We start from the raw sequence: 26,860 nt of genomic DNA on the forward strand, positions 1-26,860 counted from the left end.
AGTGATGTTGGTGTTCAACTGACCTCTAATGGGTCTTCTTCTGAAAATTTGTCAGAGACACAACATTTTTCTTTTTTTTTCTATTTTTGTCTGGATTTTGTGAAGAATTTTTTATGGGAGAAAGTACAGCAGAAAGCTTTTTTTCACGCTTGCGGGATTTTTATTTGATTCAATCAGCAGTATGTTTTACTTAATTGCAACTAAACACTAGTTTTATTGTATCCCACCAGATTATTTTTCTCCTATAAGGTTCAGGTCATTTTTAGACCTTGGTGTGTATTGATAGAATCAATAGCTATCTCATCTTGTGATCTGTTGCTAATCGGTTTGGAATTTTGTATGAATCATCCTAATATACCTGATTATCTTGCGTCCCTTTTTGTAGTACCGTTTTGTACTTGTTTACACTAGTGAGGGCAGATCCATAAAACCATCATTCAACATTGTCATAAATCCAAACAAGCAATTCTGACCGACATCCACGCAGAACTTAATTGAGCAAGGAAATCTACTCGCCTCTCCGCCACCACACACTTCAACTCTCGGTTCAGACTTTTTCTCGTCTTATTCTCCCGCTAGCTTGTCAAGCACTTATCCGGCCAATCAATGCTCACTCATTAGGAACCTCCCCCCAAGTATCCCGCCGATGTCCTCACGCCGCGTGGAGAATCACCTCATAATTGGTGCTCAGGCATCATAACAAGCTAGGCTGCCCCGCTGACACGTCCGTACAAACAGGTCTAACACGCCGATTGATGGATAGCGGAGAATCGTATTACATATTGCCACATCCAATTAGATACAGCACATAAAGCAGCACATCCATTCCGCCCTTCCCACCCAACAGCCGCTCGAGGAATATGAAGATGTGAAATGCATTTTCATATTTCCTCGCCATCGTGTCACGGGCAAAAAAAAAAAAAAAGAAAAAGATAACATCCCCAGGATTTATTGGGCATTTGACACGCCACTAACCAAATTAGCATTTGGTCTTCGCAGCATATTCATAGCGCGCCCCAGTACAGGCGGCGTGTGCAGTCAGCAGTTAGAAAGGTCAACAGCGATTCTGATGTCGTCAAGTACACGGGTCCTAAACTTACTCGCATGTCCCTCGTGTCACTTCTACATTTGAGTAACACTAAACAAAAGTGTCAAATGTGTATGTTTAGTTAATTAGAAACGAGCTCAACCAATACTAAATGGATTCGGAGCTCCTTTCGAGGGATGCGTAAATACGTTTGAATTGTAACCGCATCATTCCAAAGCTGTATCATTTACAGTGCGCCAAATACTGTATATTTATATGCTGCTGTCTGTTGTCATGAGAGCAGTGGAGTTGAGCATGATTGACAGCTACATCCTGGTTCACACTTTACTGCTTTCACAGGAGAGACGCCAATTTAGATGGGAAGGCGACACGGGAAAGTTTTTAAGTAGAATAGACGTGCTTTGGGAATTCTGAGCCGTTTCTTCCTTGCCCTATTTTCGTTTTTTTGTGCCAAGGGCTGTGAGTGACAAACTACAACATTGCGAAAGAAATTGCATAATTCATAATTAAATGCCTGTTTTCCCCTGCGAAGTTAGGTGTTTGGATGTGGAAAAGTCCAATAACGGACCTTTCAATAAGCCATACCCTGGAAATGTTAACCGGCTGATACCAGACTGCTCTGACATTTTCAATTCAATCATAAATCTTTTTTCTTTTTTTTTTTTTTTACTTTATTGCAAGTTGTTGTTATTGATAAAGTTATTACATGACTGAGTGTAGTTTTCCGTGAAATTTAGTCAGAAATTGTTCTACCTGTGTGTTACACGCGTCTCTTTCAAAACCAGCAAACACTGTTGAAACAGCATATTACAATAATTCTCTCTGAATGTTTGGGTTTTTTTTTTTTTATTGCCTTGATGTAATCTTTTATGTGGTTTAAAGTAATACCGACTAGCAGAAAATCTGTAACAAAAAAGTGTTTCATTTGCAATACAAAATACATGCACCACACAATTTTATGTTTTAAGTTTTGCTGGATACGTTTGTTACCCAACTTACTATATTACTTTCAAATTTGAGCTAGTTTAGCAAACACAAGTTGGCAATGATTTTTTTTCCTGTTAAAACTAGGACAATTCCTGGCTTCAAATAGTGTTTAAAGTATTAAATGTTTTTTTTTTCGGTGTGCTTTTACTTTAAGTGGATATTTCAAAATACATGGTGCCACAAGGCTTTAAGTAGCAAATTGTGCAATAATGCAAGGTGTTTTTATTCAAATGTTAAAATTAAGACCTTCGTTCCTTTAGCTTCAAAAATGCTGTTAGCGCATCCGTGAAAATGCTAATGTTATGCTACATTCGTTAGGCCATACTGATACCTGAAAGCTTGCTGGTCCGACAATCAGTAACTAATGTATAGATCGCTCGGCTCTACTGTATGTGCGGTATTGAAGGCTAGAAAATGACTCCTATTGTACGCGTATTTTTCCGACAGCACGCTAAACGTCCCATTAGCGGCCCCGACGCGTTGTCACATGTACGCGCTGCTTTTTATCGCGCGCCCAAATCCTTTGCCAATTGCACACGGCTAATCGAGACGGTGTCCGCCGGCTGTAAATCAATAACGACGTAACTAAGTCGTACCAGGCGGAGGGATTACTGTGAGAAGAAAAGAGTGAAAATAAGCTTCCAGTGGGAGAGGAAGAGGGGGGTGGTTGGGGAGGGATTTCACGCATAAATCTAGCGGCTGCAACTTAAGCGCAAATTGAATTCCGAGGCGACGAGTGAGAAAAAAAATTAATTCAACTTTACAAAGCGTCGAGAGAGAGAGAGAGAGAGAGCGAGAGGGGTTAAACACTTTATGTGCTGCTCGCTGATCCGGATCGGAGAAAACATTCCGCGGCTCCCGCCTCTGAGGCACGTGATCGCGGTTACACCTGAGAAGTCGCTTCATTTGTCTGTAAACAGGCTCGTTAGTAGCAGAAATTCCTACAAATACGTTTTTTTAAACAGATTTATACTCCAAACGAACAGGAAATAAATCATGACGTTTGCATTTTTACATTCTATTTTAGGGTTGGGCATCCTACGGTGCGTGCGCGCTATATGGACCATACAATGCGGCCTGGCATGACATTCTAAAAACTTCAGTGGAAATTATGGAAAAACCCCAAAAAGGTAATGAGTGAGTACATTTTAGACTTGTTTGTAATTTGATTTTCCTTTTTAAAACCTATGATGAGAAATAATTATGACATATACATTAAATAGTCTAAAAAGGGATGTCCCCCTATGTGTTTGCACCCCAGTCCAATTTCGAGTCCTCCAAGTCGCGACTTTTTCCTCAGAATTTGAGCACTGCGGCTTATAGTCCAGTGCGGATTATCTGCAGGTTTATTTCCACCGCTCTAGCAAATGTGTGCATCTGTTCAAGGTGTTTGGCTGTGCTTAAAAAGAGTTTTAAAAGTTTATTATTAAAAATCTAAAAAAAATATTGAATGAGATCATATATAAAAGCTTGTGTTTTGATTGGCAGCTGTACATCCCTAGTCTATAACCTTTGAATTTTATTATATATCTGAGATCCCTATTTTCCAGAGCCTGGAACCAATGAGGATCCGCTATAATTACACCCCTAAAATTACAAAATTAAAAAAAAAAAAAGCTAAAATAACAACCATGTTTTTGGTAAAAGATTTCAGACTTTTTTTTTTTTATTATTATTATACAAGTGTGACCAGCATTAATGAAAGAGATAATACCCATGAACATGAAAGACAGTTCTTAATGTATTTACATGAAGTGTTTTGTCACACACCCAACAGACGCACGCACACACGCGCACACACACTCTTACAAATTAACATTAAATAAATTCACCCACTGCACCATCAACAGCTTCATATGCATATGATGACCGTCTGCACTGCATAGAATTTATACATTTAGACTTCCTCATGAAGCATGTGGCTTGTCCCTCAATAATATTAGGAATAATAACCAAGAAAATAATATCATTAATAACACTGATTTCAATGATAGGCGGCCTGTAAATAACGAAAACTCTTTGGCAAATGTAAACTACATTCAGTCAAACAAAAAGAAAAAAAATGGCTGAAACATGAAGACGCTGAAGCTTTTTTTGAAATTTTTAAGGCATTCCCCCGCTTTTTGACTCCATGGCTATCATCATTCATTTTTAATAGTTAATTTCAAATTTGTGTTATTATTATTATTTTTTTTTAATACTCGACAATGGGGGATGGCTGTTGGATCCTTGTCCTGCCAAAAGACTCGATCAACTTCAGTGAAAACACAGCAGTAGTGCACGTTGTCGAGATGCGCCGCTTTAAGTGCCAAAACCCAAAGCACAATATGCATAAAAGATTCCTGCATATATAACAACGCTCCAGTGTTACAAACCTCTGAAAATAGTGCAAAATCAACAACAAAAGTGGAAAAAAAAGGACACAAAATGTTGCCTTTCACATCCTGACACAGCACTTTAGTCCTTTAAATGATTGGAAAATGAAACAGAAAAAAAATATATCATTAAGAATACATCCACTTGCTTGCATGGCGACGCACTGCACTTTTTTTTTTTTTAATTTTATTTATTTTTTAAACATGTTGATTGTGTATCACAGAGTCCTAATCTTCTCACGGCATTCCGCCATGCTGGATGATGGATGAAAATGTAGCCGGCTCATCTGACTTGGTTCCCGTTTCGTTTGAGTATTTGAGGGAGGAGAAATAGGAAAATAAAAGGCCGCTGCTACATTTTTAAGCCCCAAGCAGCCCCCGCTGAGAGCTGCCAAGCAAAGGAATGTACAGTATTGATCCCCAATGGCTGATTTCAGTTGTTTTTTTTCCTCACTTTTCGTCAATCCTCGGAATTGAAGACGTTTTGAACTCTAATCTCCCAACTTGCCCAAAATCGGTCTCATCGTGTGAACTCTGTGTCCTCTCTGTCCTCTCTGTGCTCAAATATGGAGGCTGAGGCGGCGGTCCTGCAGGTTGATTTGGTTTCCATGGTAACTAGTGGCGGTCATAGGCAGCGGCAGCAGTGGGTGGGACCGAGCCTCTCGACGCGGCACTATAATAATAAGGGGAACCTGAAAGTTAACAGAAGAATGCACCATTTGAAACAATGAGCAATAGCAGAGTTTGTTTTTAATTTCAAAGTATTTTTAATCTATATTTTTAACACAATTTATTCAAGCACTACAGTTGGTCTCAAACCTTACCTAATATGACTGAATTCTAATGTCATTATGGTAAAATATAGCAATTTTGTTGGGTTAGTCTGCCGTCTTGCATTTCTAAGCCAGTGGTATTTAAGTGATGTACCCCCTGAAAAGTCTATTTTCAGCCAAGTGCCCCTTAACTAGTGCAAAACATTTTTGGGGTTAAAAAAAGAAGACTTAAAACATGCCATCAGTGTCTGATTTATTCAACTTTAGACCCTTTCAAACTTCATTTGTATTGGGCCACAAAAAAGTAATGAAACTAAACTCTCGTCTTTTGGATCATGGAAGAAATCTTTTATCAAAAAGAAATAATTAATAAATATTTTAATAAATAAAATAAATATTTTTCCACAAAAGTGTCAGATCTGTTCTCAAAAATAAATCATTCTTAATAGATATTTGTCCACAGAAAAATACTAAAAGTGTCCTCTTTTGGGGTTACAGAATAAATCTGTTCACAAAAATAAATCATTAAAACTTCTATATTCTATATTAAAAATCTATGTCCCCCCAAAAAATAATCAACATAAAAGCTGTCAGACTGGTTTTCAAAAAGAAATAATTATAAATAAATATTTGTCCACAGAAAAATATTCAACTGTCCTCTTGAAAAAATATTAACGCGTTCTGTTTTGGGATCATAGTAGAGATGTGTTCACAAAAGTAAATACATAACTTGACAGGTAACGAGATGTGGCACATGACAAATTGGGCCCAGCCATTATAGAACGGGGGAGAATCTGGGTTTTTTACAATAATGACATTGAATAACCTACTTAACATAAAATGTGTTTTTTGAACTTATATTTTCCTAAATTGTTTTTGTCATATGTTTGTTTTAAAAAATGATCCAAAATGTGTGTCAGAAAGTTTTCATGCATGAAAAATGAAGATTTTTTATTATGCACATTTCAGTCTAAAATATGAATGAAAGGTGCTCTTTTAATAGAAGTAAAACAAGTTGCAAGTATCAAGTTTTTGAAAACTACCATATTTTTTGCCAACAAAATAGTATTGCGAATTACCGGAACAAAGCTAGCTCGAGAAAATGTGGTATTAGCACAAGCTAGTTAACATGCTAAGCTAGCCGCGCCACTCACTTAGTAATGCCGGATTGCTGAATCGCCACGCCTCGTTGTATGTGGTGTACTGGGGATGGCTGTAGGGGTTCCCCGAAAACTCACTCCCTGCAAAACAAGACAACAAATCAATTAGAATTTCAATGCCTCGGGGAAGAAAAAAAAATAAAAAAAAACACCTTTTTTTGTACACTAGGCGCCATTTCGCATGGCAGTGGAGGAGGAGGAAAAAAACGATAGTCATCGACGTGTGACCATTCAGGCACGTAATTTATTTCTTTTTCATTTGGCTTAAGTTATGCAACAGTGAACAATACAGGAGGTGACACTGAGGCCGCCTTTCCGCATCCCATTTATGGATATCTACCCATTCTTCTTCCCCCGTTTTTAATTTCGAGCCGGTCCACTAATAAATGGCGAGTGTTATTAATAAACTGCTTCATGCATACATTTGGGATCCAGCACCATAAATCTTGCTTTGAGCTTTTCGCCACAAAATTTCACGGGAGAAAGGGAAGTGTCTGCGAGCGCGGCAGCGACGGTTCAACACCTTTGCTTCCTTTACGAGACAATAAAGGCCGTAATTTATATGAAGCCGGTGAGGAATGGCTTTGCTTTAACAGTGTTTGGCGCCCGGCACTAAATCTCATTCCTTGTGTGCAGGGGGAACGATCTAGAACGTCGCACGCCAACCGAAGCGAGGCGAGAAAATCGAGATACGTTTGTCTTGGAGTTTTTGCCTGCAAAATTGAATTCGTTAAGCTCCCAAATTGTTACTTCCTGGGTGACATTTTTTTTCCTCCGGTTCCCGTAAAATAATTGCCGAAAAATAATACTAGCTAGCTGTAGATTCCTGCTTTTGGGTTACTCCTAGTTTTGCGAGATGTAATGCTGGATTTACAAGAAAACTGTTCTTACAGGTCGTTTTTACATGGCAGGGTTTGTTCTATTTCCGTGGTGTTAATGCACAATACTGAGCTATTGATTAGCATCAATGTTGTGGTTTTAAAGTTGCAGCTATTTAAGTACAAATGGTGCAGCAACACATGTAAACGGACAATAATGAACAGGCATATTTATTCATCATGCTGAAAAACGGTTAAAATGATTAATGTTACTGCTGCTTCTTTCGCATTAGTGAGCAATTTGTTCAAATACTTTTGTATGTTTTATAATATACTGCCATCTGGTGGCCCTGGTGAGAATATAAAATATGTTTATAGTTATTTTAGTAGTAAAAACACATTTAATCATTAATTTCTCATTTCATTTACTATACCAAGAAAAGTTTCATAGTGAATGTATTATCTGTTGGGTAATTTTTTGGGAGGATGGAACTATCATGCAACGTAATATTTACAGTACCAGTATGTACTTATATTTCAGTATGTCTTATAACGGACAGCAAATATAGTAAAATTTGCAAATGGCACTTACCAGGAACCATTCCAGCGAGCGTGGAAGTCGGGTAGCTGCCCTGGCCTGTAGGGGGAACGTGAGGGGGGTACCCGGGTAATGTTGTGTTGGCCATGTCTCGACCTGAGCAAACAAATACAGCACAAAAAAAAAACATGCTTTTTTTTAATACTTGATAAAATAGCCATTTGGAAACCATGAGTGTTTGCAGTGCATTTCTTGAATGTTACTTGAATGACGATTTTCATATTTCAATAAAACCGTGACTATTCATTGTAGTCATTGGTTATTAGTTTTGTTTTTGCATACCAAGCTAAATAAAAAAACAACAACAAACGATTCAGGAATATAATAATATAATAAACAATAAGCCCCAACAATTTTGAAGCTGACCGAATAAATGAATAAGTTTCACACATCGCACTCTTTGCGGACTGAGCTCTGTTGCGCCGAGGCCTTTAGGGGGATCGAGCCCGCGGGCCCCCTCTGCGAAGCGCCACCAGCGCGTCTGCACATATTCAGCTCGGTAATTGAGAGTGACGGTTCGGGTCGTCCTCGCTGGCCCGCGGGGATGTTTTTTGGAGCGCGGCACGTAACCTCAATCTGCACAGGCGCCATTGTGGACCAGTGGCCTCGCTATATTGTGGCGGCGAGGGCTCAAAAGGGGGAACCAGGAAAAAAAAAAGTCTCTCCCGATGGAACTTTAATGAGGAGCAAGATGCCACAAAAAAAGGCTTGTCTGTGTATGAAGCGTTGGCGTAGATATGTAAAAGAACATTTGAAATCAATGAGATCACTCAGCATGGCCATCATTTGAGCCACTAGACTTTTCCCAATATGGATTTTCTTTTCACGTGGATTCAATGAAGTGCATAGAGGCCACCAAACTTTTTAAAAATGGACAAAAAATAATGAATCCCCCCATCATTCTGGAGAAGTACGAAAAAAAAAGACAACAAATATTTATTTAAGGTAAAAAAAGTAAATCTTGTGTAGTGACAACACTAATCTATACTGATTTTAAATCTGTTTTTATTTCAACTTAAATTCATAGCTAAAAAAAAATGGTTCATAGTTGCAAAACTTGCCTAAACTCAACAGTTAACTAGCGGTAGCTATTGTAAACCACCCATCTGGCGCTCTGCCACTTGCGCATAACAAGATTAATCTCATTTTAAAATATTCGATAATTTAAACCAGGGGTTCTCAAACTTTTTGGAGTCAGGGACCCTCTTTTGGAAATCAAATTCTCCAAGTACCCCAACTGCAATTGTTTGCGGGGACAAATAAGACATTCAAGCCAAACATAAGTACCCTTTTTTTCATCAACATATTCAAATTGATAAGTATATTTGTTATTTTTCAGCAATACTGAAGTTTACCAAATAAAAACTGCAAATTGCACACCTCATAACAAATCGATTACCCCTAAATATTTAGTGACTAAATCAAGCTCTTTGATGATGATGTGGATTACTTTGGTCTATTTGTCAAATAACAAAGTTATAACATTTATTAAACTGATTGAATTGATTACGTGAAATAATTTGGGTTAGTAAAAAAAAAAATATATATATATATATATATATATATATATATATATATATATATATTTTATTTTTTTTCACGAACCCCACTTTGAGAACTACTGATTTAAACAACAAATGATCTAATTATTTTCATTTAAAATGATTTACGAAGCAATGAAACAGATATCAAAATACACATTTCTATTTGACTGGTTAATATATTTCGGCTCAAGAATGACATGTTTTTGCATCACTATAACAATGACCAAATTTGCAATGATCACAATGATAATCTTACTTGGCTAAAAAAAAAAAAAAAAAAAGAGTCAAAATTCCTTTAAAAGTGTATATTTATTTGCACGGTGGTGTATGTAGTTCAAGACAGGGACCGGTAAATGAATAAGTGGGAGACTGTTGTAGGCCTACAAAAAGAATTAGTTTGCCACAAGCCAGTGCACTCAAGTCAAAAGAAGCCGTGGGAGTGCGGCGGGCGGGCGGAGTGTTGTGCCTCGCCAGCGGTGAGGCCCATTGTGTGCGTGCATGTGTGGATTTGAGACACACTGGTGACAATTGTCACAAGTGACCCAACCGTGTCTGTGGATGACGGCGCCAGATGTAAATACTTTCATTTAAAAGTCTCACATTTTCAATTCTGAGACTAAAAGCGTTTGCGTCAGACACGGGTATCTGATGCAAGATCAATGCTAACCATGGTACCGATCAGGACATCAATACAGTCCTTGGTTAACCCTTTATTGCTGCTCTAACCTTTAAAAGTAGATAGTCGATCGTTCTTTAAGTTTAGGAACAGTTCGGTCACTGAAGGATAAACTGGCATTTGTTACTTATTTTGCGGAGAATTTGAGTTGGCGCCCACCAACTGTTGCTTTATGTCCAGTTCGAGAGGTGGGCACCATTTGGGGAAACTGTGTATGGCCGCGATAGCCTCATTAGCTGCGTCCTCGCCTATTGTTGCCTCCTCGACAGAGTTTCTCATTAAAAGATGGGATTCTTTATATTATTGTTTGTGCCTTTTTGACAGTCCTTTAGATTCAATGCCAGCGAATTCAGCTATGGTTGATTTCATCCATTAAGAAAATGTGCAAAAGACCCCAACTGCTCAACTAGCAACATGACAATTCCAACGTACAGTGAAGAGGTGTCCAAACTATAGCCCGTGGGCCATTTGTGGCCTAGCATTCACATTTTTGCGGCCCATGACACATTTATATAAAAGAAAAACACTGCAATGCTGTTTAAAGAAGCTATATCATTGAAGTTAAACTTTTTGGATATTTTAACCATATTAAAATTTTGATTTTATCACCTTGAACATCCCCAAACTTTCCTTTTTTATTTTTTGCTGCAACCATTCCTTGCTTATTCTCCGTTCTCAGCACCGATAAACATGATTTGTGAGAGGCCTGATGACGATAGCGATCCCCTGTACCACCTGTGCAAGAGTAAATACACAGAGTCCTTATCCACTCCTTTTTGTTTTGTTTTGGTTCCGGAGTTAAGGAGGAGAGATTTTAACACCAATTCGGCCAAGTAAACAGCAAAGTTTCATTTGTCAGTTACAAAATTTGCTGTAGAAAAGTTAAAGTGGCAAAAATGTGTATTTGGGAGCACACAGCCGGACAATCAACACCGGTAGTAAATAATTCCTCCGTGGGCGGAACCCATAAATACTGGTTTCCCACAGGACCGATTTCACTGGACGAACCACTCTTATTGACACGGTTTTGCATGTTAAAGTCAGTTTTTGGCTCCTTCATTCACTCCGCTGGGGTAGTCTCTAGCATTCCGCATGATAAACAGTCAAAATGACGGATGGATGGATGTTTCGTGGCCAGCCAGCATTGAACGATGTCATGAAAGGGGCAAGGCAGCCACACGGAGAGAGGTGTGGGTTCAGTAAACTAGATGTTTAATTTCCCTGGTGAGGAATATCGGGACAATGAAATTCATATTTAATATGACAGTAAATCGCCAATGTGCTAAATGTATTTTACATACATATATTTCACAATTTATATGTATTTCAGTTTTGTTTGCAAGTGTAGAAAAAAAATTCCTGGTTTGCCTCATCACCTTTAACCAAAAACCTTGGTGAAGCAGGTTTTTTTTTAATTTCTACTTTATGTAGACAACGTGCAATATTATTCTTATCTTGTTTAAGAAGTTAAAAAAAAATCTTTCATTGGCCAAAGTCCCAAACTTCCACCCGATATTTTGTAAACTCATAAATATTTCCTTGGCGGAGGTAAGAACAACAACTGCAACTCCTAAAACATGACCAGGATGTTCACCGCACAAAATTCGGCCCATATTCTTTTCTATTATCTTTCTCAGGGTCATACTGTAATTTTTGGGAGAGGGACACATCCCAATTTTGGTCTCCTTTGGCAAAGACGAAACAATCTCGGAAAGTTTTGAGCATGACAACAACAAGCGAGCAGCAAAACTTCATCTTCATTTGGCAGCAGCACCAGACCATTAGCGACTGCCTCTTTAGCTCGATGCAGTCTAGCATGACAGGGACACCTTCATGTTCGCCACAGCAACCGCAAATCTTTGACCTCCATCTTTGAGGCGTTCACAAGCCAAAAAAACGGGGGGGTTTAAAAATCCCAGCATCCTAATTAATTACAAGGGAGTAAAGAATGTTTGGTGAGCCAAATTGCTTTAAATCCCCAAACACTGGCTGAAAGTCGCTCATTATCAAACGTGTGCTCAAAGGTTAGTTTGCTTTTGTGATGGCAGACTTATATTCCAGCTCGGAGGGTGTGCAGGCGTGAACGCAGCTACTTTCAAAAACTATGTGCGTTGCAGAGCAACAGGTGGCGCTGCAACCTGTGAGCGTCCGGCTTTTTTGCCAGTATAAAACATAAACCAGTCAAACAACAATGGCACTTGGTAGGAGGACTCAAAACTCGTCTTATGTGTTCCATTCCAGTCCTATAGGTGGTAGTAATGAGTTTTATAAAGTCAAGGCAAGAAGTTTGTTTTAAATGCAACTTTGAGTGCTAGATGCATTGTGGCACTGCCTCATTTGGCTCAAAAACATGGCAATAAAATCCGAAATGAACACATCCCCAATCAGCACTCTTATGTGCTCTCATTTGCAACACTTTATGAGGTTTAGCAAAAAAGAATTAGCAGTGTTTGTCTTCAGTCGCATTTTAAAATGAAGGAGGGCAAACTTGATAATGTCAAACTTAAAGTTTTTGTTCCCTATTTCCCAGAACAATAACAAACATTTTTTTTTTGAATAATACAAAACTGACATGTTGTGGTATTACCCTTTTCTTATGAAAAAATCAGGTGTATTTTTGAAAGCCCCTTTTTGCCTAACAAGGAATGTCCGGATCAGGGTTAAGAAAATTTAATTTTACTTTTATTTTTTCACGACTATTTTTAAGGGCTGGAAAACATCACAGATATTGCCAATAGAAGACATTGCCCCCCCCCCCCCCCCCCCCCCCCCCCCAAAGATAAACAATTTGGATTTTTTTTTATCAGCCGTTGCTATTGATAACCTTTTTAACGATTCTTAGTTTCTTATGAAAAATTACTGAACACACTTTATTCTCATGGCTAGAATTTTTTTTATATTGAATTTAAAAATTCACAATTTAAAATCACAATTCTTGAAAATACTTGAATCTTTTTCTTCAATACAAATCTGTTATTCATGTAATATTACACTTTTTCTTGTAAAATCACGACTTCGATCTTGGCCCATTATGCTCTTGTTTGTGATAACTAATGATAACTTTTCCGGCTAAACTCTTGCACAGTCCTTTTGTTGTGATTTCCCCAGACAAATAATTGCAGTTGGTGTCATTGACACGTGCTTAAAAGGCCTTTTGGGGCCTCCATTAGCTGGCCCAGCAGGGAATAACACACTCTCACTTTGGCACTTCTCTACTATGCATACTGACAAAGTCCCATTGATTGACGAGAAGAAAAACAGCTCTGCTCAGGAACTCTCCATAGAACCAGTGGACAATCGGCCGTATCGAAACCATCTCGCCATTGACTAGTTGAAAATGTCAAAAAAAAAAAAAAAAAAAGTTATTCAAAACCAAGCCTATTTGAATTTTGAGCGGGCCACGGCACACCTCAAATGGGATTCATCAAATCAAATGACTTCCCATATCAACAATAGAAATTACCTGACAATATGCAATTATCCTAGCCACATATTCATGGAGCCTTCTGCGGGTAAGAGGGACTCTTTAGCAGGTAATTCGCTTTAATGTGGAGGGAAAGGAGTGAAGACCTCGCCTCAGAATTTTGATGGTTCGCACAATGCCCTTAAATCCTTTCTCGGAGGAGCCGGCTGCTTTTCAAGCGCCTAATAGGATAAGCAGAGGACACAAAAGATTTCTATCGGCGCCGTCGCAATCCCGATCTCTGGCCGTGACTTCATGAATCAAGTGTGATAGATTATGCAAATTCCGCCGGGCGTGAAATCAACAAGATCAAAGTTGGGAAAACGTTTTAAAGACGGATACGAAATCTTAAGTTTCCTGCTCTCGTTAACGCGTAATTCAATTGAAATTGGATCGCGGCCTAAATAGTAAGCAACATTTTGATGCTTCTTTTTTGGGGGGGTCGCAATTCCCCTGCCAGGCATTCTTAATATTTGGCACTACGCGAGCTTTATTACTTTGACCTCTAAATGTTCACTTTGCACTCAAGAATCTGTAAAGAGCCTGCACGAGTTGCGCAACATTTTGGTTTGGATTTGATCATTTCAAGGCAATTCGCCTGATCAAATGTAAAAAGAGTATGTCAACTAGTGACACATTTTGACAATTTGCTGACAAAAATCAGAAATGCATGTCATCAAAACCCAATACATTGCATTGTCAAGTGTGCAGAAGTTTGTTTTTTTTGTTGGTGTATGTAATCAGGCGCACTAACCAATCCTGATATTTTGTTTCTTTCATTTTTTGTGAAACTCTACAAAATTGCGCCAATTTTATTGGATGTGCAGTTTATACATTAGAAGCCAAGTAGATGTCATCTACCAAAACACTATTTAACATTTATAGTAACTTTTAAATGGTTCAGTTTCACCCAAAACATAAGAGTTTCTGCAGGTATCAGAAAATTGAATTCCATGCATTTTAATGTAGGAACAGTATACTTTTCTTGTCACATTAAGGGCACAATAATTGGATCATGAATCATCCTATTTCTAAACTGTTACAGATACCTCTTTGCAAAACGTCTCGACATTTATACAAATTTGCATTGTCGTTACTGACGCCATTTTCCAGCAAAAAAAAAAAAAAATGGCGGTTACCCTAGCTATCCTTCCAGAGTCACTGAATCTAATGTACTTTAAGTTTATTAAATTAGATAAAACTATTAAAAAAAAAATGAAGGATGGACAAGCACCAAGCTCAAATATGGCACATGATACCTGGCCTTATTTTAAGGAATTAGTACTCATGATGGTAGCCGATGCTAGTAAAGTCCTCTCTCGGGGCAGTTTTTCAATCACGAACCATAAATGGGAAATTTGAAGAATTATAAATTGCCATTCATTTGATTAAATTTTGAAGAAAATGCTTTATTGGAATAGATAAGTGTAAGTAATGTTGACACATCATGAACAATCCAAGCATATACACAATAACTAAACATATTTGATTAGATATTGATATGATAGGATCTGTGATTTTATTTTATTTTTTTTCACTTGTACTGGTGATTGGTGCTCAGCCTTCCGAAATCCTGATTGTGCACGGTTTACTTTCAATACAGCTCGTGTCGGATCTCATTGTGGTGTGGCGACCCAGCAAAAGAGTCGTCGTAAACTTGCACCGAGCCCAACAACCGTCTCGGTAATAGCATCAAGCGACAAGAAAACAATATTTCAATTAGCCGGGCAATCATTAACTGTGACAAAGGAGAGAGGTAGGCTGCGAGATTGGGGGGGGTTGCAGAGGGGATGGCAGGTGGGGGTTGAGGGAGGAGGAAGGGGGGGCGGTGCTGTTTGTAGGGTGACACAGGAGGGTGAAGTAAATGATCACGGTGTTAGAGTGAGGCGGCGGAGGTGCCAGAGCGTATTTACCGAGGCGCATTACTCGTGTTCCGAGACGCGCAAACCGCCCTCCTCCCCACCGGCGGCGCTCCCCTATTCCGCCGCCGCCCCATCCCCCCCCCCACCTCCAGGTGACAAAGTGAACAAATCACAGAGGCAGCCGACCAGCGGCGGCTCGGCGCTCTGATGAATCTGATCCAGCGACACCCAAAGGACCTTGTCGGCGTGCCCCAATTTCCGAGCCGCTTGTTCAGCAAAAGCGCGCTCGGACGGCAGATGCTAAAGCTCCACGTTAAAAAAGCCTTCACACTTGACTTGTTGGTTTGACTTTTTAATGTTCACACATTCCCATACAGGGGCTTGATCTTACCTACAGGGTAGCTTTGCGACACGCTGGGGCCCAGCTCCGGGTTGGCGTTGGACGACAAACTGGGCTTGACTTCGTCCAGGCCGGAATTGAGGCCGGGCAGCGAGTACTCGTTAGCCTGAGGGAGCGGACGACGGAAGGGTTACGCAAGCGGACGATACCTCGATGCCAGCGACCGCTCCGGTATACGTTTGCGAGAGAGCATTGTGCCGGATTGAAGCATATCATGAATGTATTTGCGTATTGTCTGAGAGGAAATGGCCTTTGGCGGGATTTGCATGGGTAGCCCAAGCGTCAGCTGGCCTTTTGTGCCGGCGAGTCTTCGTCTTGAGCCGATACGCTTTGTTGCGCGAGCGCCGTGTGGCCCCCCGTGCGAGTGACGCCACCCACCTTTGAATTCGGACCGCCCATCTTACCGCCGACTTACTCACGCGACGTGTTACGCTTTTAACGCTTGAGCCACGCTTGGCGGTTTAACTTTAAAGGTGGACTTTGCAGATTCTCGCGTAGAATTACCGTCAGTTTTACAAACGCATTATACCCACCCGATACGATTCGTCTCGGGGGGCGGCCTTCATGAAATGTTGCCCTATGATATTAACCGTCATAGAACACCTTTTTTATGCTTTTGGTCACTTGACAGTCATAAGCTAAGTTCTTAGGCGCTGTGACGTCATTTTCAGTTGACGGCAGAACATGAAAACAGATTCACGGCGTGTGAATTTTCACTATGCAAACTTGGTGCTTCTACCCCGTCATTAGCGTAGATCCACTGTATATGTCTATTTGTAAATGTATGTATACCGTAGATTTATACACTACTGGTCAAAGATTTTAGAACACCTAATTTTTCTTTTACATTTTTTTTTTTTTTTTTTTTAATTAAAAGTCAAGCAGCTCAAATCTAATCAACAGATCCACATGGTATAAAGGTCAGAGGTTAAAAGAAAGGAAGGGATACCCAAACGAAATTGAACACGTTTCAGAATTCTACAAAAAGGATATTCAAATCCTATCCAGCAAAATGGGAAAGTAATTCACTATTCAGTGTACTCAGCCATTATAACTGCCTGGGATGGTTTTAATGAGTCAAAATTCTAGAATATAATTTTGTTTCTAGATAGATTTCGTGCTTATTTTTAAATAGTAATTTGCTTTGTGCATTAATTTTATCGAATAACATATAAACAGCGTGAAAACGGTTCTGAAACCGAAAAAATACTTGCAAACGTCAGGACGTTTCGAGAATAACGTCCTCGTCTGTTTTTTGGGAGTGAAATGAAGACTTTCTTGAGATTATTAGTGGTTCAAATGTATGTTTTTTGGATGGGAAGGGAGCAGATATTTAACAAATAATTTGCCTTTAATCATTTTCATATTTTTACTCATTTCCCACGTTGCAATACAAAATAATGACACTGTTGGGACCTTTATTATATTTTTTTTTGTATGTGTGGCAGCTGTTGGCGTGTTTCTATCGCCTTAATGAGATGAGACTTCCGTTCTGTTTGTTTGAGGCCCGGTGTGAGTTCAGGGACTGTGGGCCGCGTCTCTGCGGGCCCCGATCCCCCGAGGTGGCGGGGCGGGTCCACGCCTGCGACCCCGCTCTTGTCTGCTTCTATCGGCGATAAACTCTAATTGTCTGCTACAACTGTTGGCTGGCGCAAGGTCGGATGTTTGGCTCTATTCGGCAGACGTTTTCTCATGCAGATGGGAGGCCGCGGCGTGAAAGGGATGACCACATGGCAGGCAGAAGTGTGGGAGGGCTCCGTCCATTGAGAGCCGCGGCGCCAGAATGGCTTTTTAATGCGTCACTCCAGCGCCCAGACACTTGGCTAATAGGGCCACATTTTGCACAGGAAGAGGGGAAAGATGTGAGAGGCCCCCATGAAAGGAAAAATGGGCTGATTAATATTGCATTAAATTAAAACGGATTTTTCTGGACGGTACCTTTTTTTTTTTTTTAAGTCAACCCCCTTTCCCCACCCCTCTTCATGCCAAGCCGTTTAATACTCTCCCTGACGCTCTTTGTGATTGCAAGTCATTTCCAATTGGTTTGGGTATTGATCTTCCAGTAGGAATCAGTTTTGTAATTAGCTGCAAATTAGGCCCTCTTCTGGAGGTGAGGCCTGTCCCACTGATTTATCACCTACCTAATTTGGCTCGATTGGAGAGAAATTAAAATGAACTCAATCAGGCCACCGCTTTTTGCTTTTTATGGTGCCGACTGGTAGTTTGCGAGGAGAAATTAATAGTCTCTTGTTGTTTAATAGTATAATGAATGTAAATAAAGGTTAGTCATTGTAATAAAGCCGCGGTTTTTATTAAGCCGCGTCGGGATAGGGAGCCTCGTTGCAAAATGCGTCCTCATTTTCAAATGATGGAGATGTTTATTTCGTCAAAAGCGTTTACGTGATGAATGCAAACGTAAACTACCCGATGACAAGAACTGAGTTGTGATTACCACCCAGGAAGTCGCGCCTTTTGTCTGTGTATAACAAATATTGGGCCAAATATTTATCATTTGTTACCAAGTCATATAAAGTGACAAATTTTTGCATCAAATTGAAGATATTAATAGGAAAATGTTAGGTTCTCAGACAGCAAATTATTCATTAACAAAAAAGTGCCAACCTAGTAACCCTTTTTGAATGATATAGTAAATTCCTGAAGCTAGAAAATTACGGCAAGAGGCAGGTTTTGATTAATTTCACGTTGCCATACTGTTATTCTCAATTATAGGCCATGCGAGGAATGTGTTTTTCATGGCAAAATCAATAACGCGTGGGAGGTCTCGCAGCGATTCCCTCGTGCCGCTTTTCCTCTTGGCGGCCATCTCAACTCATCTTTGATTAGCCTCTGGACATAGTGGGCCAATTTGTTGTTTTATTTTTTTTTTAAGCTTAATTCAAAGAAAAAGCAAAATAAACAATTCCACTAACCTGTTCAGGTTTGACGTGCTCCGACGTAGGGAAGACGTCCGGGTACGAGGGGCGTTCAAAAACCCGGTCCAGTGCTTCCAGCTGCTGTTGGGTGAAGGCGTCGGCCCTCAGGTGTTTCCGTAAACTCTCCACACTACCCTGAGAATCACTGTTTGGACCAGAACCGTCTGAACCATCTACAAGGAGAGAGAGCGACAGTCGACACGCTGGCCCCCGGTTTAAAAAAACAAAAAAAAACGACCCACTCTCCTTGTTGGTCAAAATCGTACTTTCCACCATGAGTGGCTGGAATTATTTATTCACGCAACTGCAGATTGACGAATGAAGGCTGAGGCTATATACAAATAAACTCAATCAATAAAACCACATTTCAGCCCAATCTAAAGTACTGGACGTATTAATTTGTACAAATATTAAACAGTTATAACTAGAATATAAAGTATACCAAGTGAAATTTGACGACAAGTTTCGAAAACCAGAAAGGGATTGCCAATTCGTCCATTTTTTGGGGAGAAAATAAAGTAGTACTGTACTAGAAAAAGCTTCACTTTTCACCCTGATATTCCTGGTCCCTGCTAAGCAGAAAGCATGAACTGGCATGGAAATCCGTCGTTCTAAATTTGCAGTAGATTATGTTCTCCCCTGCGGTGAGAGTGCGGTGATGTATGATATGCAAGCACGCTATTGATTGTCTGATCTGGTGGCAAGAGGGAGCTGAAATGGACTCGAAATGAACATCCTGCCTCAACTCATTGCGCTTATAATACTCTACTTAATCCCACCTTTTTGCTCCCCCCTTACGGAATTCACTTGATCAATCATGTCAGCGTGCTATTACCATTCAGGAGGGTTATTACTGAATGATTTTTACGCCGAGCAGAGGGTGAAGCAAATATGCTGCTAGTTGGGGGAAAGAAAACATCTTTAAAATGTGTTTTTATTCCCCAAAAGGATGCAAATTAGATCATCTATTTTACAGTGTAAATTAAGTGTGTATCGTACCATTAAATGACGCTAATGTGCTTTATATACGTACATAAATTACACAAAATATCTTGAGGTCTTTGTTCGCCATCAGCTGGGTTCGGCAGCGCAACGCGTACATTTGTAACAAGCTAACAAGCTGTGTTGGCTCTTTGGGTCGCCATTTTATATGAAAGTCACTGCGTGTTTAGTAAACACATAGAATTTAGCACAAGCATTTTTACTATACCTTACTGTAGAATTGGGATGCTAAAAATTGAACCGCACAGATGTTTTGCGAACAAGTTGTATGGTTGTATGGTCGTCCTGGTTGTTACTTACATACGGTAATTTGTTGTATTTTTTTCAAATATGCCTGGGGATTTTACAGGATATTGGAATGACAACATGATTCAGCAGAAGCTAGCATAGTTGAGCATCGAGTAAATAGCCTAGCTTACTTTGTAAATGATAAATAAGCAAGCTGTCATGTTTCTCTTTGGATTATCGCCGTATTTGGATGTTTGTTGGGGTTTTAAACATGACTTGATGGAGAATATGTGATTTCAAGCAAGCTAGCATTGCTCAACATAATGTAGAACCAGAAGATAGCAATCTTGAACAAGCTGACATGCTAATTTTGCTATTTTAATACACTCAATGACTGTCTTTGCGAAGCGTATGACGCAACCTTCCATGGAAAATGTTATCGTCTATTTCATTTGTTTAACCGATGAATATACTGTACTTATTTACGCAATAACACATCCTACGAACATTAGCCTTTGCACTAAGTGGTTTGTGATTTTTCGGATTATAAATCGCACTAGACAAAAGATGCATAATTAAGAAGGAAAAAACATATAGGTCGCACTAGAGTATAAATTGCATTTTTTGGGGAAATTTATTTGATAAAATCCAACACCAAAAACATACAAGTCATCTTCAAAGGCAATTTAAAATTTAAATAGAGAACAACAGGCCGAACAAGTTTACGGTATATTAACGTTACATGACTGACATGCCTGGTAATGTCAGTAACGACGTAACATATTAAGAGTTATTCATATAACCGTGTTAATAATTTCATGCATAAATCACACCAATGTATAAATTGCACCGCCGGCCAAACTATGAAAAAAAAAACTGCGATTTATATTCCGAAAAATATGGTACTTGATTTAAAACAAATTGTTCAATACCAACACCAGTCACCACTTTGCCATTTTCTTGTATATTTTGATGTACAACTCATCTTTTAAATAAATACACAATAATAAAAATGGCATTGATTTGCTTGCACAATACACCACAGGGTGTATTGGTGCTACAGAAAACATATCGTTTTTTTGCAAATCCGGGGTTTTTCCAGCTAGTTTTAAGTCATTCATCATTTGTTTCCAATACCTTGCCAGATCAATAACCTCCCTCGATGTTTGGATGCGCTTCCCACGCTCTTCAGATTGACAACATCTTTTCCTCCCACAATCTTGATTCCCAGTTGAGGGGTCAACCGCACGGTTGCCATGGTAGCGATTCTTCCTGCATACCATTTTATTTTTCATTCCACAGTTCAAGCGACATTTAACAAATACTTTTTGCTGCTATGAAAAACTTTAGGTGTTCATCGATCACGACGGCGGTTGAGTCTATTCGAGTTGACGTGCGTCCCTATTAACGAGGGAGTCGCCCCTCCTCCAGATCAGATAACCCCCCCGAGCAAGCCGACGCCTCTCTGCGGGTTCACCACCTGACAGTCACGACCCCCAGCAGGGGGCCCCAAGCCAAGTGGTACGTCCCGCCAAAAGTTTGAAAAAAGAAATGGAACCAGAGAGAGTGGCTTCCGTCTTCACATTGTAGTGAATTGCTTTCAAAGTAAAAGTGTTTACACAATAAAACGAGCCGCCAACGCAAGGTCGCAACCCCCGTCCCCAAATGAATGGTTTGATCCTTGTAGTCAGCTTTCTTGTTTAAATAACATGTCAACACGCATATGTTCAACTAGCCCCGATGTATTGTTGTCATTTCCCCCCAAAAGAAAAAGAAACTCAAAACTCATTTGCATCAAATTAGATGAACTCTGTTGCCTTTTTGTAATTTGTCCCCATACTAATTGAATCCTTTGATGATGTAAACTTGATTGAAATGCAGAATTACACAATCTGCTGTTATTATGAATGGATCGGACAGGAATTAATTGTCAGTTACAACATTTTTCTCCGCGAAATTTGTTCTTTTAGGCAGGGTTTTTTTGCTTGGCTGAGACTATAGCATTTAAGTTTTTCTAAACGTGACCAAATTTATATAATTTATTGCCACAATAACATCAGCAGACGGTGCTCACAGGTAAATGGTAAAGAACTTGAACGAAACAGACATGATTTAAAAAGACCCGCCTGATACTTTTGTTCGGCCAATGGGCCCCCGAGCCTCAGTTTTGTCAACGCTAAGTTAAATGAATTGTTTTGACTTGCAAGCCGATTTGTGATATTTCCATAAGGCTTCAGATAGACAATAGTTTGCAATCGCGGCCCACTCCATCGCTCATCCTCCACACGGCACCTCATGACGCTCCCAGATGAGGAATAATGAATATCGCCGCATCCCGAACGAGGAATCGCATCCATCCATTCTTGCCGCCACTCGCTCGCCGACTTATTGAAATATGAGATGATAGCCTCGTTAAACGTATTGCCCTATTCCAACCATAAATCACAAATTTAAGAAGCCAGTTTAGGGCTGACAGAGCAGTTTGTTGGCTTGGAAGTTACTTTGTACAGTGGGCACTACTAAATTAATGTAATGTAGACTAAACTATAATGCAGTTCAAAATTTTTTTCATTTCATAAAGTATTGGAATTTTGGATACAATTTTTGTTTCTTTGCAAAAGCATGAATGATCAAAATATAGTTTTCAAAGAATACATTTGTAAAAACATTAGCTAAAACTATATGGGAATCAAAACGTATGTATAATAGTTCCCAAATAACCCTGGATTATTCTAAAAGAAAAAATAATTTCCGTGAAAAAAGTCATCATATCAGAAATTGTTTTAATTTCACGCTAATAGTCACGATTTTATTATGATAGTCAAATCATTGCATTGGACAATATCATCTTATATGGATTGTAATGGTCACAAAATACTGTAATGCAATACATAAATAGTTTGAAGAGAAAATGCAAACACTTTTACTTCAAATTGAAAAATACATATTTTTGTAACACAGAGCAGTGTATTCAGCGTAAAAAAATTATTCATAACAATGTTGTGCGTCTGTATAATATATTTTTATTACCATACATTTTCAGTACAACATACTTTTTTTAAATAGTGATACTTTTGGCCATATATATATATATATATATATATATATATATATATATATATATATGTATATATATGTATATGTATATATGTGTGTGTGTGTAATTCAATTATTCTATTTATTGGAAATGCAAATCAGGGGTGACTGCTTTAATGGAATGTGAAATTTTTTACAGCTTTTCCTCGCTCAGCCAACGTTAGCGCGCTTTTAACTAGAGTTCTTTCGATCTGAAAGCGGGCGAAGGTGTCGGTGTTAGCGGTGCCACCTGTTGCTCCGGCATGCACATGACACGCACCAGATGCTCAGACCTTTAAGTGATGACATTGTATGATGCTGCAAAGACCTAGGAGAGCAGCTCCTTTGTCTTTACCGAAGCCTTCAAGCTCCGTAGGTGGGGGGTGTACATGGATGTTAATGTGTGCCGTAATAGCTTTTCTCTGCTGCGGTGCACATTCTAATACATGTCACTTTAGTACAACGCCCGGACAGCCGCGGTCACCCAAGGAGCCATCTTCAGGGCTCCCTCCAACAATGGCTGCCAAGTGTAACATGCTACTTTTAATTTGCCGCGGCACAATGGCTGCTGATAATGGTTCTTATGACACCTGTGTCCCTGAAGCTCCTCTGGCCCAGCCCCAGTGTACATAAACGTGTGTCACAGCACATTATCTCAACATGGCCGCCGTAATTTGGGACCTTTCTTTTTAAGGGCACTGCTGACTGGGAAACTTACTTGGCAGGGCGCCACGGGAACAAATACTCAACCGCTCTGTATCGCACTAACCCCGCCCCCTCCTTTGCCGCCCGTTTGTATATGTGTGTGCGCGTGAGGGTTTTTTTTTTCCCCTTCCCAAGCCTTGATAATGACCGCTTTCGCCATAATCATCGCGCGGCTTACCGAGTTAAATGAGGCCTCACTGCGAGGAAATGCGGTCGCAGCGTTTACTGACTGTGGACTACAGCCTAGCGAGCGGTGCGCAATATGTACCAAGTGCAAACGAGGCCGCGCAGAGACATTAGCTGACACGGCGTGGCGGGCAACCAGCGGCGTTTGGCGACAATTTCATTCAAAACAGCATTTATGCCGCGAGCAGCAAAAATGACTACGGACTTGTAATATGGTTCCTTACAACATAGTGCTTCGGCGTCAAAATCCACGAGCTTTGGATTTTGTAAGAAGTCCTACAAGAAGTTTTGCAATGTTTAGTGATGGACTGCTTTTCGTAAACAATGGTTATCACCGTCGTAACGCGTTCTCCAGACATAGCTAACAATCTGCCAGAATTTTTTTTGTTTTTCTTAACGTGCCATAAAACTCATTTTTTTCCATAATGATTTTTGTGATGTTAGGAGAAATATGGACCCGACAGGTAAACCCGATTATGTTTGCGCTGCTGTGAGACAGTTTACATTCAAGTTTAAGAATTACAATGTGATACAGATAAAGAGTAAAAACAAGGAGCATGTCTTTCCACCGCAGTCTGTTGTTTCTTTTTGTTTTCAGTGAGCGTAATTATAATTCAGAAGGTCCTCCATCAGGGGTGTCAAATTCATTTTCAACTTGGCCCAAGTGTCTAAGAGGACCGGACTAAATTTTAAGTGTTTTTTGTGACACACTTATCTAGTTTTGAAATCAGAGGCTGGTAAAAACTGTTCAGAAGACAGATTGGGAACAAAAAAAAATGTTTGTTTTTTTTTGGTTTGTTTTTTTAAGACAACTTGCAAATTCTGTATTTTAGCCAGAAACTTGAAGTCAAACCAGCATTTCACAGGCCACATAAAATGATGTGGCGGGCCGTATCCGGCCTCTGGGCCTTGCGTTTGATACCCGTGTCCTAGATAGTCAATGAAAAAGCTGTGTTTCTAGCGCCATCCGCTACAAATTAACCGAAGCCCGCCAACCAAGGGTACGAAACAGTTTGACGTTTGAATATGATGGTGCAATTTACCGATGAAAATCTATCGAACCGAGCCATGCGATCAAGGCCTGAGGAATCCCGCAAAATAGCGTGAATCAATTGAGACCAGAAAAACACACAAAGGAGCTTCCTTCATCTGCTCAGCTCTCTCTCAGCGCTCCAGTTTCCTCTCCTTGCCCTTTAATATCGTTGTGCCCTTCAGTAGCAATCTGCATGAAAATATGCACCTTCCATCATTCGAGACATTACGCTTAATATGAGGGGTCCTGCGACAGCTCCAAATGAACTCTGGAAAACACCAGACGTTCGCATTATGTCCTCACCACCGCTTTTCTCTTCCCTTGATTATGTCATTTGCCGTGCCCACGTCATGCTGGCTTTTATATCTCTGCCAGGAAATCTACCTCTGACAGGTCATTAGTCATCCCTGCCTTACCCCACACCCCCACCCCCTCCTCAACACACGCACATAAAAACATCAATTCCCCCCTCGATATCCCACAAACGCCGGAACAAAGACGACGCTATGTCAACGACCGCGGCGCTCTGATTAGCTCCCAGTTTGGAAATAAAGCACTTTGCTTCGTTCCGGAACGCACCTCGCAACGCCCGTGCATCTTTTTAGCCGGTTTCATCAGCTGCTCATGCATGCGGCGACATGAAGGAAGAATATTGCTTACAGAACCAATAATCTATTAAAAGCCTCAGGCCTTCTCCCAGCCATCGAAGGCACTTTTGTTTCAGGAGGGGAAGGAGGAGAAAAAAAAAGAAACAGAGCTATAGCGGCTTTCTTGACTGACCCGGGTGGTCGGCTACATCATCTTGACATGTAATTATCTAAAGCCCTTTAATCACTTCCATAAAGATTAATTGCAGGAGACAACAGTGGAGGTCGTGCCTTCAAATCAAAAAGACTCCTCAGCGGATTGACACAGCAGTGTAGCCGAGTTCAGGTGTTTTATTAAGGGTCATCGCCTGGAACGGCGGCGCCTTTTAGAGCCGGAGTTGCAACTTCAGCACGGCGCGTTAAGAATTATGCTCACTTTTTTTTGTCTTTTGTGAGACATGTACCAATTCTGCACTGTTGGAAATAGTGCTTCAGGACGAGTCCATTTATGTCCCTCACTAATGTAGGTCTTGTTATTGGACTTTGAGGTCACAGAACGGCTTTTAAGACCGTTGGAATCGCAACCAAGAGGTACAAGCAATTTGTCATGAGTACTAGTGGAACATTTGGGATTGCTTTTTGTTTGGAAAAAATGAGTAGGATCCACTCAGAGGTCTCTCGAATCAACTGCGCTGTTTTAGGCCAATGGGTCAGAATCAAGCTGGGGGGACCCAAAACAGAACCTTGGAGTACACCTCATTCAGTGACAAGCCATTGTATTGCGTTCATGACCTCAGGATTCTTTTTGTTTGAAATATTGCTGCAAGTGTATTCAATGTCTGTAGCTCAAATCGACATAGACCCGATGTGGAGAACCACAGGACTGGACAGGTTTTCAGAACCAATTGATCGGTACATAGTCTGGAAATCAAGATTACAAAATAGAACTCTTTAGCGTACCATCCAAGTGACAAACCGTTGTATCCCAGAAGCCAGCCTACCACTAGGAATTTCTCAGTTCAACATAAAAGTACCCCTAAGACTCGAAACTCAATGGGGAGAAGAGTATACCCTTTCATGGTTTGCTTTGCCTTAAATAGGCGTACAGTAAGATTTGATCTATGTACTGAATGAGTTTTAAGACCAATGGATGAACACCAAGCTGGAAAAGTGCAAAAAGCAGAATGTTGAGGATGCCACCCCAGGAAGTAGCCATTGATTCCCTAAAGGGTTCAACAATTCAAAATTCGGTTGCCTTGTAACTGAAGGTAATGACAATAAAGGCTAGCTAACAATGTCTCTCTTTGTGGGGAAAATGTCGGACGCCATAAATCAGACATCGGGTTCAGTTGAACTCTCTCAAAACTATACCGACTTGTATATACCCTTTAGAAATAATCTGCTACT

General features: G+C 40.1%; 1 protein-coding gene across 5 annotated transcripts in view; it reads right to left on the reverse strand.

The window, feature by feature from the left end:
- Positions 1-3,704: 3,704 nt before the first annotated feature.
- The window catches only part of LOC148409558 (paired box protein Pax-2a-like), a 28,614-nt gene continuing 5,458 nt past the window's right edge, over positions 3,705-26,860 (reverse strand). For 2 of the 5 annotated variants that reach the window (XM_088438610.1, XM_088438609.1), the window contains 5 exons: positions 18,635-18,810; positions 15,696-15,810; positions 7,754-7,855; positions 6,338-6,424; positions 3,705-5,083 (listed from right to left, as the gene is read on the reverse strand). In XM_088438610.1, the coding sequence (XP_088294736.1) occupies positions 4,971-5,083; positions 6,338-6,424; positions 7,754-7,855; positions 15,696-15,810; positions 18,635-18,810 (593 nt within the window). In that variant the 3' untranslated portion in view covers positions 3,705-4,970. Of the gene's footprint in view, positions 5,103-6,337; positions 6,425-7,753; positions 7,856-15,695; positions 15,811-18,634; positions 18,811-26,860 lie in introns of all 5 variants that reach the window. The other 3 variants (XM_088438612.1, XM_088438614.1, XM_088438613.1) reach the window with 3 other exon arrangements.

Source organism: Hippichthys cyanospilos, chromosome 17 (assembly GCF_059441005.1).
Source record: "Hippichthys cyanospilos isolate Australia breed blue-spotted pipefish chromosome 17, RoL_Hcya_1.0, whole genome shotgun sequence".
In the NCBI taxonomy this organism is placed as follows: domain Eukaryota; kingdom Metazoa; phylum Chordata; class Actinopteri; order Syngnathiformes; family Syngnathidae; genus Hippichthys; species Hippichthys cyanospilos.